The sequence below is a fragment of the Ornithorhynchus anatinus genome, chromosome X5 (assembly GCF_004115215.2).
Source record: "Ornithorhynchus anatinus isolate Pmale09 chromosome X5, mOrnAna1.pri.v4, whole genome shotgun sequence".
Lineage (NCBI taxonomy): Eukaryota > Metazoa > Chordata > Mammalia > Monotremata > Ornithorhynchidae > Ornithorhynchus > Ornithorhynchus anatinus.
The window spans coordinates 31,238,125-31,250,035 of NC_041753.1; the positions used below are offsets into that span (position 1 = coordinate 31,238,125).

Sequence of the window (11,911 nt, forward strand, 5' to 3'; positions counted from 1 at the left end):
GTTTACATTGATCCTAAAAGATGGGACCCGTTTACTCCAAGGTTTTGTCTTGCATACATATCCTGCTCCTACAAAAGTGATTTAGTGCACTTACGGGAAATATGGGGTTCCAATCTCCACTTACCTGCTGCTGAAGGTGGAGTTTCTCCTTTTCCAATTGCTGAATCTTTAGCCTTTCCATCTCTACTTGGTGAACGCATTCTTCCTTGACTCGTCGAATGGAATCCTGTAGCTCTTGGAGTTTTCGTTCATGTTCGGATTGTAGGTTTTTCTTCCCTCTTTGAAGCTTAAAGTAAAGAGATCATTAAGGAGAAGTGTCAAGACTAACAAATGCTGAGCATTTATTACAGCTCAGACCATATCAGGATAGTCATTTTATTAGATCATTACTCTTAGATCCACTCAAATAGTCAAAATCTTTACAGATTTATTTTCACATGCTTGACCTTATTCCATCGACTATATAAGGAGGTGTACCATTTGACTATTGACAAAATAGTCATACAAGAGATCACAGATGATTTCAATAGATGAATTGACTATTAGTTCAATTAGTGTCATTACAACATGGTTCCTAATACAAACCACAAAGAAAGCTTGAGTTGTATATCCAATGTACTAAGGTGAGTTTAAAAAAAAACCCAAAAACTCATGAGGTAGGAATCCAAATTCCCTCTCCAGGAAAAAAAAAACCCCAACAAACATAATATATAGGCAGATACAATAAGTTCCTCTTCTACCTTGAAATTTCCATTGGTTTCTCATGATGATGATGATGGTATTTGTTGAGTGCTTACTATGTGCCAAGCACTGCTCTAAGCACTGGGGTAGATACAAGGTAATCAGGTTGTCCCACATGGGGCTCACAGTCTTAATCCCCATTTTACAGATGAGGGAACTGAGGCACAGAGAAGTTAAGTGACTTGCCCAAGGTCACACAGCAGACAAATGGTGGAGCAGGGATTAGAACCTATGACCTCTGACTCCCAAGCCTGTGCTCTCCACTAAGCTACACTGCATCCAAGACCAGGTGACAAAAGTAGAAATAGCGTTTATTAAGCACTTACTGTTTGTGGAGAATTGTACTAAGGACTGGGAGAGACTATATAAGAGGTAATTAGACATGGTCCCTGTCCCTCTTATGCCTTCAACTCTATTTCCGTAAACTGAAAGAAGAAGCTCAGGAAGACCAGTGAAAGTTGCCAGTGTCATTGAGTTCAGCATTTTAAGCAAACTCCCTGAGAAGACCATAGCAGAGAAAAATTCCAAGCTAGACGCTGACATGTTTCAAAGCTGAAAAGATATTCTATTAGACATGCTGATGATGCATATCCTACTTTCACTCTCAACCACTTAATTTTAAATAATTTCAAGGGAAATTTAATGGTATAAAGTCCAGAGATGTTAATATTGTGAAGCCAAATTTCTTTTTATCTCACCTCTTTTGAAAAAACCAGCTATTCCCCTCATTGGGGTGACAAGCAATAAAAGCAGAAATGCATGGATTCTCAGGCAGGAAACACATTTCTTCTCCTATGCCTAGCTGCTGTTTTTTCCCATGTGCTAGGATTGACTAGTAGTGGTGGTTTCACTGCCACACGGATGTCTAGCCCAAATTTAAAACACAAGTACCAAAGACTGAAAAGCCTAAGGTGCCCGCTTCATCATCAACAATGGTATTTATTGAGGGCTTACTATGTGCAGAGCACTGTACTAAGTGCTTCAAAGGGTACAAATACCACAGAGTTGGTAGATATGTTTCCTGCCCACAACAGGTGGCCTGAAAAGGAGTGGGGTAGGGAAGAAGCCCTCTGGCCTCTGCTGGAGCCCTGCTCCCACACTCCCAACCCTGGAAGCAATGCTAATTCAGAGGCTTATAAATCGGTAGAGTATTCTGCTCTGTAGCGGGGCAAGTCTGACCACCTCTGCTCTATGCTCTCTTAACTCCCAGGCCCGTAGCCTCTCGGGGGCTGATTTTGGTCTAGAGGCTTAGCCGATTTTTTAAAAAACAGGTCTATAAAAGTCTCCAGGCCCGTACTTCACATTTTGAATTGGTGACCTTTAGAATTTAACAAACATACATTGAACAATGCAAATTACACTAAGCATCATGCTCAAACGATCACTCAATGTCAGAGCCTTTTACTTCTGTTTTGAAATTTGATATGGGGGTGTCGAAGGCACAATGCTCCAAGCAGAAGCTGTTTCCTTTAGGTTCACTGGTAACTTTTATAAATTGATCCAATATACGATCTTTAAGAATGAAGAGAAGAAGGAAATTACATTCATTTAAAAAAAATCCTAAACAAATCCCAAGTCTTCAAAGAAAAAATTAAATTAAAACTCCTGCACTTTAGGAAATGTCACCCCCATACAGAAAAACAAAAACAGAAACATTCTGCACAATAAAAATATAAGTTAACTACAGCAAGGATTTCATACAGACCTGCAACTAAAAAGCCCAGTCTATAAGGGCTTTTAGGAGCTCTAGACTCTAAGCTCCTTGGGGGTAGGGAATGTGTCTCCCAACTCTATTGTATTGTGCTCCCCCAAACACTTAGTACAGTGCTTGGCTCATAGTCTTAATCCCCATTTTACAGTTGACGAAAGTGAGGCACAGAGAAGTGAAGTGACTTGCCCAAGGTCACACAGGAGACAAGTGGCGGAGTTGAGATTAGAACCCAGGTTCTCTGAGTCTTCTGCTGAGAGGGGCTATGGTTTGAGTGGGGCTCCTCACCCAACACTGATTTACAATGCTCGGGATGGTAGTGCTCAGTACACAGTAAGTGCTCAATATGTGGTATATATCTATCATCAGGAATAAGAGAATCACTAAGAAAAAAAAACACATCCCCTTCATCCACTATTAGTTTTCTCTTCTGTCTTATTTTATTTTTGTATATGAACAAACCCACAGGTGTACCCGGGGTTCCAAATACTCCCCAATACACAAAACCCAGATTTACATCTTGCACTAATTACTGATATACCCGAGGAGTTGAAAGTCCTACCTCAGATATAACATCCAATAACTACTGGAAAACCAACTTCCTCCTCACCTCCTCCTTCCCTCGGTCGATCCCATTCCTGCTCTCCTCTGTTCAGAAAAGCTTTCCTCCTCCTTGAGACCTGACACTTGGCCTTTCCCTCCCTTTTCCTCTCAGTCCTGTTCAAGATGTGTGCTGCTGCCCGCAAGAGAGGGGCAGTTTTAACCCCACAACCTATCCCCCTTGCCCCTTTCTGACTAGCTTTTTGCTCCTTCCTTCCCTAGCAAAAGCAGCCCCGCTCTTGCCTCTGCTGTGTCTTCAGCACAACAGCTAGCACCATCATCATGGAGAGAGGGGTCAGGATTTATCCCAGGAGCCAAAGACCATTCTCTGCAAAGGCAAGGAATTTCCATGGGGGAGAGAGGGAAAGGTTGGGGGCTCGAGTATCTTGGCCCACTTCAGTAGGAAATCAGACCTGGGGAACCTGAGGACAGAAGTGTGATTACTGAGATTGCCCTCTAGACTAGAAGCTCCTTGTAGGCAGGAAATGTGTCTACTAACTCTTTTGTGTTTTACTCTCCCGAGCGCTTAGTACAATGCCCTGCACACAGTTGGCACTCAAATACCATTGATTGAATGGAGGCTAGGTGCATGCAGCCAGAGAATAGACTGGAGCTATATCAATTGCATACATATATACCATTGATTGTTTTATATATAGGCAGTGAGGAGGGGGAGAGGTAGAAGGGTCAAACCAAGTCTCCTTCCCAATCAGTGGTATTTATTGAGCATCTACTGTATGTACAGCACTGTACTAGGCACTTGGGAAAGCACAAGCAGAGTTAGTAGACACGACCCCTCCCCAAAAGGAGTTTACATTCTACAACATTCTTTCCACTGCTTGAGGCAAGGAGGTGGGGCTGTGTGTGAATTAAGTGTCCAAGACCCCAGTAACATTTTCCTCTCCTATTCTTAGTGACAGCAGGGTCTGTCTTGAGCAGGGATTAGGAGGTGGCGGGGGGCGGGTGATTTCAGAATCTGTGAAGTCTGGGTATGGGTGCCGGAGGATGGAGATTGGGGCTGGACAGAGAGCAGTGAGGCAGCTGGATCAAATCAAGCTGCCTCCCTGCTGCTTAGGGCAAGGATCCGGGTTTCTGACCACCAGGATGGGGATGCTAGCAGCATTATTCCTCTACCGCGCACACCTTTTCTTTAAAGGCATCCGTTAAGTGCTTACTATGAATCAGGCACTACACTAAGCACTAGGGTATCTACAAGCTAATCAGGTTGGACTCAGTCCATGTCCCACATGGGGTGCTCACAGTCTTAATCCCCATTTTACAGTTGACAAAACTGAAGCTCAGAGAAGTGAAGTGACTTGCCCAAGGGCACACAGCAGACAAGTGGCAGAGCTGGGATCAGAACCCAGGTTCTCTGAATCTTCCACTTGAGAGGGGCTATGGTTTGAGTGGGGCCCCACACCCGTCACTGGTTTACAGACATAAAGAAAAATACTGAGGGCGAAGGGGCAAAAGGCAGCAGGGGGAGAGAGGGCTGGAAGGGGGAAGATCTAAGTTGCATGGGGACCAGAGAAGTTCCTAGGAGTAGTGGAGGGGAAGAGAGTGGAGGGACGGGGGTGGTAGGAAGGGATCTACAGAGCAATTTTTACTTACCCATACAGTTTCGCTGTCATGTCGGGGCTGGTTCTGGTGAACGGTTCCTAACTAATTACATGACAGTCCATGGGAAAATGTGCCCCATGATATGGCCATTCACGATAGACTCATATTACGGACATATCCTGTGGTACACCCACATACATAGCTGTTTTTCGTACTCAAAGACACCACCACTGATGGTGAAACATATCAACTGCAAAGCCAATGTGGGACCCATGGTCCTAGCTACATTGTATACCCAGAAAGGCTGACCTTTCTGTGTGCTGTCATGTTTGTTGTTTGCACTGCTTGGTACTTGTTCTTCTCTTTGGCTTTTCTGTTGTACGATCCTTACGGAGCTTCTGCTCCAACATAGCCACTCCTTTCCTGATTGCAGTGCAATTGACTTCTAGCTCTCAGCTGGGATGAAGCAACTTCTGTGGCTTTGTTGTCCCACGTCTCTAAATCGTCTCCTCTGCTCTTCTTGCTTTTGATTTCCCCATTTCAGCTGCCTGGGTATCCAGTTGTCATTTACAATCACCTGTCCCTCTAAGCACAGTTGCGCAGCAGTGACCGTAGCTTCATTGCTAGGAGACTGACTTCATCTAGGATTTCATTGTTTGTGATCCTATCCTGCCATTTTATGTTGACTAGAGAACGTGTATGATGTTAATGGAACTTCTCAAGGAGTAGAACGTGGCATCTGTGGGGAGGACATATGGACATCGCTGTAAACCTGCAAATTGGTCTGGCGCCTTGATACCCCACTGATGCCATACTCTGTTTAACGGTATCCCGAAAGATCACTCTGGCCTACTTGACTTGGTTTTCTACTCTTTTATCTATTGTTGCAAAGCTGGTCAGTGTCCTGCAGAATTCTAAGTCAGTGCTTAGTTCTGTGCTGCCAGGGGAAATTTTTGATTGCATTTCTGGCTTCTCTGATGCAGGTTGATTCATTTCCTTGGTTTTCTTCGGGTTTACTGTCAGCCGATGACAGCTGGCTGACTCAGCAGAATGGTTTTCAATCAATACATGTCTTCTTGGGTCGATACCTCTGGGCCACAGTTATCTGTGTGTATTAATGCTTAAAACACTCTATCTAGGACTGTGGATGATGCTCAAAGTCTGTAGAGTTGGAAAAGTTCCCTGGAGGAGGAGAAATGTAGTCTAACACCTACATTTTCCAAGGTACCTATTTAGACTGAAATGCACAGGCCCAGGCCCACCACACAACCCTGCTTTATCCTACTGCCGATGGGGGGAATGAGTAGGACAGAGCACCCCCCAGGTCTGACACAGCTAGCCAATGCATCATAACACAGTTGCAGAATCTCAATGAACTTTTCAGAGCAGCCAAATTTGCTAAGAAATTTCCAAAGTTCAGAGTTACTATCCATTGCCAGCAAGATCTTAGCCAGGGTACTTCTGGTCAGCCACTAAAGAATATCATTAATCGAATGTTCCTGGAATCACAATGTAGCTTCAGATTACAGCAACGCGCGGTGGACAAAATCTTTGCAGCACATTGAATACAGGAAAAGTGCAGGGATCAGCACCGAGACCTCCACACGGTTTTCACAGACCTGATGAAAGCCTTTGACACCATCAGAAGATCCCATTTAGGAAAGCCAAAAAGTAGAATCCATTTTTTTTTCCGCATTTTCACTAACAAGGTACATGGTAAAGCTGGAAGAGATTTAGTCATCCAGGTATTTTTAAGCATCTAGTCATCTGAAAAGCCAGATTCTAGGGAAGGAAAGGGGTAGATGGCAAATCCTAAGATTGCAGGGCACCGTTTCTAAAACATGCTGAAGATCCATCCACTAGTCAATTGTGTTTTAAATTATCCAGTGGTCACTGCTCAGTCATTTCCACCCAACAAGGTATGAAATGGTTCAATTCTTGCAGTTATCCTAACCAGAGGCAGCAAGCATCTGGGAGTTAGGGAGATCGGGAGTCTAATCCCAGTTCTGCCACTGACCTGCTGTGTGACCCTGGGCAAGTGACAACCTTCCCGTATCTCAGTTTTCTCATTTGTAAAGTAGGGATAAAGCACCTGCTCTCCCTACCTCTTAGGCTGCAAACGCTAGGTGGGAGAGGTACTGTATCCGATCTGATTACTGATCCCAAGACTTGGCATGGTGCTTGGCCCCTAGTAAGCACTTAATAAAGATTATAGTAAAAAAAAAAGGTGCCACATCCCCATGTTATGGTAGTTGAGAAACAAGAGAGGGGAGAAATTCATCTAAAATTGTACAAAAAGATTTAAAGAAATAAAAGCTGGTCTGAGAACCAAGACACAATGAAAAATGACAAAAATAAACTTCATGCAAGGAACATAGATTCTATAAATTGTTTGCCATTAATGATTTATTAAACACTGTACCTCCATTTCAGCATTTGAAAGTTGTTGTTCCCGCCTTTCGAGGTCTATTAGGGTTTTTTGGAGTCTTTCTTCTAGAACTGTATATTCTGCCACCTAAAAAAGAAACATTGTGTTGGAAATATTTCAAAAAGCCTCCATTATCAAATGGAAAAAACTGACAAGGAAAAAAGGACATTTTCCATTTGTCTACAGACTGTTCATACTGATGAAATGATTTATCCTTTTGCCACACTAAGTTTTTCAGAAGCTTAAGTTAATGAACTGACAAATCACACATTCTTTTGTTCGTTAGGGTTCACGACGTAGTTTATCTAAGTAGTATATTTTAAAAAGATAGTCGTATTCAATTAGACTTGATAAATTTCAGGGTAAAAACTGCCAAACAAACTTTTTTTTAAATTCCTTGACATTCAAAGACACAGTTCAACAAATTACTGTTAGCATTACAAGTTTTACGAGACTAAGCTAGAAAATCTTCAACCCAAAAGGACTTTTTTTTTTTGGCTAAGATTATGACCCAAGAATAGGTACTTTAAAAGACGGTGCCCTAAAGTTTTGGTGCTAGTTTGCTTCCTTACCAAATTTAAATTTACTATTGAGTCCGATTTTCCCAGTGACTAAATATTCCTGGTACTATTGTAAGCATTTCAGGTATAGTACTACCAGGTTTCAGCCACTAGGGGGCAGCTTAGCACCCAGCATCAGGATATGCTTCCTATAGGCAGCAATATTCAGAAGTAGTAATAGGAGTTAAATACATATTTAGTGCTTGCCGAGTGCAGAGCTCTGTACGAAGCACAGGGAACAAATACCCAGGAACAGACCTAGTTCTTTAAAATAACCCAGTGCTGATCACAAAAGGCGTGACTCGATCAAGTAGTCAATTCGGACACTGGGAGCAACTGGCTCAAAACATTTCCTTGAATTAAAAAAATCTATTTTCCCCTGTTTTTGAACTGTAGGCAACTTGAAACAGCAGAAATTCTCCAGTCATGTAAAAACAACAAGTGATATTGCTGTAAGGTAGAATAAAATAGTTAACTATGAATAAAAAAGGGAAATCATTCAAGTGAAAATTAAATTGTGTACCACAATTCCCGTAGTTCAGTATGTAATGGTTTTTAACATCACCACTGCTTGAATGTATGGGACAGGTTCTGTGTAAGAAGATGAACTTTAGTTGCACAATAACTGAAATGATAGGAGAAGCAACATGGACTAGTGGAAAGAGCATAGGCCTGGAAGTCAGAGGACCTGGGTTCTAATTCCATTTCTGCTGGATGTCTGCTTTGTGACCTTAAGCAAATCACTTAACTCCTCTGTGCCTCAGTTACCTCATCTGTGAAATGGGGATTAAGACTGTGAGCCTCTCGTGGAACATGGACTGCGTCTAACCTGATTATCTTGTATTTACCTCAGTGCTTGGCACATAGTAAGCATAAAAAAAAAAGGAATTTTCACCCGGAGAGTTTGAAGTAGAACTCTTACCTTTTTCTTCACCAATGACTCTCTTTCATGATCCCTTTTCTTCCATTCCTCAGCAAGGGCTTGCATGTGAGCCAGCTCCTTCTTTTTCAGCTACAGAACAGAAAAGGAGAGAAAAAAATCTAATCTTTCAAATACAATTTATTAGCTGCACTTAAGACTGTAAACCAATCAGTGGTATTTATTGAGCGTTTACTGTGTGCACAGAGCACTGCACTAAGGACTTGGGAGAGTACAATACAATAGAGTTGGTAGACACTCTCCTTACCTACAAGGAATTTACAGTCTAGAGGGGGAGAGAGACACTGATATAAACAGATTATGGATATATAAGTGCTGTGGGGGTGAGGGTGGGGTGAATATCAAGTCCTTAAAAGGTACAGACCAAGTGTGTGACACAAAAGGAAGAGGGAGTACAGGGAAAGAAGGCTTGATTGGGGAAAACCTCTTGGAGATGTGATTTTAGTAAGCTTTGAAGGTGGGGAAAGTGATTGTCATAGTAAGCTTTGAAGGTGGGGAGAGTGATTGTCATATATGGAAGGAGAGGGAGTTCCAGGTCAGAGGAAGGATTTGGGCAAGGAGTCAGTGGCGAGACAGACAAGATTGAGGTACAGTGAGTAAATTGGCATTAGAGGAGTGAGGTGTGCAGACTGGGTTGTAGTAGGAAATGGGTGAGGTATGGTAGGAGGGGGAGAGCTGCTTGAATGCTTTAGGGCTGATGATAAGGAGTTTCTATTTGATGTGGAGGTGGGTGGGCAACCATTGGTGGTTGATAATGACTATGGTAATTATTAAGTGCTTACTGTGTTTCAAGTACTGTTCTAAGCGCTGGGGTAGATACAAGTTAATCAGGTTGGACACAGTCTGTGTCCCACATGGGGCTCACAGTCTAAGAAGGAGGGAGAACAGGTATTTAATCCCCATTTTATTGTTGAGGAAAGTGAGGCACAGAGACGTTACGTGAGAGAAAGAGGGAAGGAGAGAGAGAAAGAGAAAGGGGGGAGGAGAGAGCGAGAAAGAGAAATAGGGGAAGAAAGAGAGAGAAAGGGGAGGAGATAGAGGGGAAGGAAGAGGGGAGGAGAGAGAAAGAAGGAGAAAGAGGGGAGGAGAAAGAGGAGAGGCGAGAGAAAGAGGGGAGGAGAAAGAGGGGAAGAAAGGGAAAAAGAGGGTTACAGAGAAAGGGGGAAGAGAGAGAGAGGGGAAGAGAGAGAGGGAAAGAGAGAGAAAGAGGGGAAGAGAAAGAGGGAGAGCAAAGAGAGGAGAGGAGGAAAGGGGGGGGAGAGCAAAAGAGGAGGGGAAGGGGGAAAGCAAAGAGAGGAGGGGGGAGAGCAAAGAGAGGAGAGGGGGAGAGCCAAGAGAGGAGAGAGGGAGAGCCAAGAGAGGAGAGAGGGAGAGCCAAGAGAGGAGAGGGGGAGAGCCAAGAGAGGAGAGGGGGAGAGCCAAGAGAGAAGGAGAGAGCAAAGAGAGGAGAGGGAGAGAGCATGAGCACATCTTCAGGGTACATTGGTGAATTGAATACACTCTAAGGTTCAACCCAGGGTTAAACTGAACTTCTAGGAACAGATATGAACCCAGAGAACTTCTCCTGAGGGCCAAACAAGTAACTCAGAATCATCCTAATCTGAGTCCATTTCCCTGGAAGACAGGGATCGGGAATGGAAGATGTCCTGCTGCCTGCCTGTCTGGTGTCTGAATGATTTTCATTAAGTTGTGTTTCTGACACCTTTCATGCTTATTATTTAAAAATACATAGTGTCCTCATTATGGATGAGCAAACCAGACCAAAATAAATTTCAGGGAATTTTTCATGAATCACATATTAATCCACATTATATATTTTCTGGTGTGAAAAGTGACAAGAAATGAAAGGGGTTCCAGAATTGTCAAATTCTGGATTCAAGCCCCAGCTGTGATTCTCAAGAATTTGGGAGTGAGGATAGAAGGGAGAAATTGGTAAGAATCCACAATAATGTTGGTTTTGGAACTGGAGGATTTCTCAACACTTCAAAAAATACTTTCCTCCTAGGTAGGTTTGCTTTACTGTTCTGACTTAACATTTATTGTTTTTCATCTCCCCCATTAACTTAGTTTAAGAAACATCTGTATTCTTGTGGTAGCTTCAGAAAAAAAAGCCTGCTTTTGCAATTTTAGGTTTACAAGAATACCACCAGATGTGAATTATTCTTAAATGTAATTAAGTTTCAGTAAAGCAGCAAGTTAGAAGATTTTCTTGAAAAAAGAAAGCACACACTAAAATTTATAGTTAACTTAGTCTCAAAAAGAAAGTCCTGGGATGGTTAAGAGTCCAAATTGCTCTCATGATGAAGTGGTAGTATACTTCATGGAATTATACATATTTAAAAAATACATTCGGATACTCATTTTATAATACCCTCTAGACGGTAAGCTCCTTGTGGGCAGGGAATGTGTCTACAAACTCTCTTACATTGTACTCTCCCAGGTGCTTAGTATAGTGCTCTGCACACAGTAAGCACTCAATAAGTACAATGAACTGATTGATCATAGATTTCATAACAAAGAAAAATGTACTTAAGAGTTGAGCTTCATGGTCCCTAAATCCTTGCCCATGGATTAGAAAATAGCATAAAAAGTAATGGCTTCTTCAGTTCCCTTCTTTAACCCTATTAAAATGTTTTCATACTTTGAAAAGTGCTTGGATAAGACTATGGTGATGCCCAGCGGAAAGGTGGTGCAGCCGGGATTAGAGCCTAGGTCTTTCTGATGCTCGGGCCCATGCTCTGTCCACTAGAGCATGCTGCTTCCCTGTGACTTTCTCACCACCAATGCTTTGTTCACACCCGTCCTTCTACCTGGAGCTCCCTCCCCCTTCATATCTGGCAGACTACTGTTCTTCCCACCTTCAAATCCCTACTAAATTCATATATCTCCTGGAAGGCTTCCCTGACTAATCTCTCATCTCCCCACCCTATTTTCACTTCCTACTGCATCACTTATTTTACAAGATAATTGTAAGATCCTTGAGGGCAGGGATCATGTTTGCCAACTCTGTTGTATTATACTTTCTCAAGTGCTTAGTACAGTGCTCTGCCCACAAGTGCTCAATAAATACCAGTGATTGATTGAAGTCACATTAAAGTTAACCTAGGGTGAATGAATCCTCTCAGGGTTGCACCTGGAGAGTTTTCAGGACTCTATCAGTCTCAACTACAGGAGGAAGAGTCAAGCAGAGGTCTACCCATTCCATTCCTAGCCTGGCCAGTGGCTAGCGAGTGGAAGGCAATCTGCTAAAAGCCAAGACTCTGCAGTGCTGGGCAGCAGCAGCATGGGAGAGAGTTGAGGGCGGAAACTCAAGCTTACTGTGAGGAAGGAGGCATTGGTAAACCACTTCTGTATTTTTACCAATACCAGAAAAC

At 42.8% G+C, this 11,911-nt stretch overlaps 1 protein-coding gene and 1 non-coding gene across 5 annotated transcripts in view; one reads left to right on the forward strand and one right to left on the reverse strand.

Annotated features, from left to right (window-relative positions):
- CEP120 (centrosomal protein 120) overlaps window positions 1-11,911 on the reverse strand; it is a 70,630-nt gene that overhangs the window by 27,325 nt on the left and 31,394 nt on the right. For all 4 annotated transcript variants that reach the window (XM_029055939.2, XM_029055940.2, XM_029055937.2 and 1 more), the window contains 3 exons: window positions 8,520-8,609; window positions 7,032-7,124; window positions 125-286 (listed from right to left, as the gene is read on the reverse strand). In XM_029055939.2, the coding sequence (XP_028911772.1) occupies window positions 125-286; window positions 7,032-7,124; window positions 8,520-8,609 (345 nt within the window). The remainder of the gene's footprint in view (window positions 1-124; window positions 287-7,031; window positions 7,125-8,519; window positions 8,610-11,911) is intronic.
- LOC114808260 lies at window positions 11,653-11,790 on the forward strand. Its single transcript, XR_003756107.1, has one exon. It is a non-coding gene; the product is annotated as a small nucleolar RNA SNORA7 (small nucleolar RNA).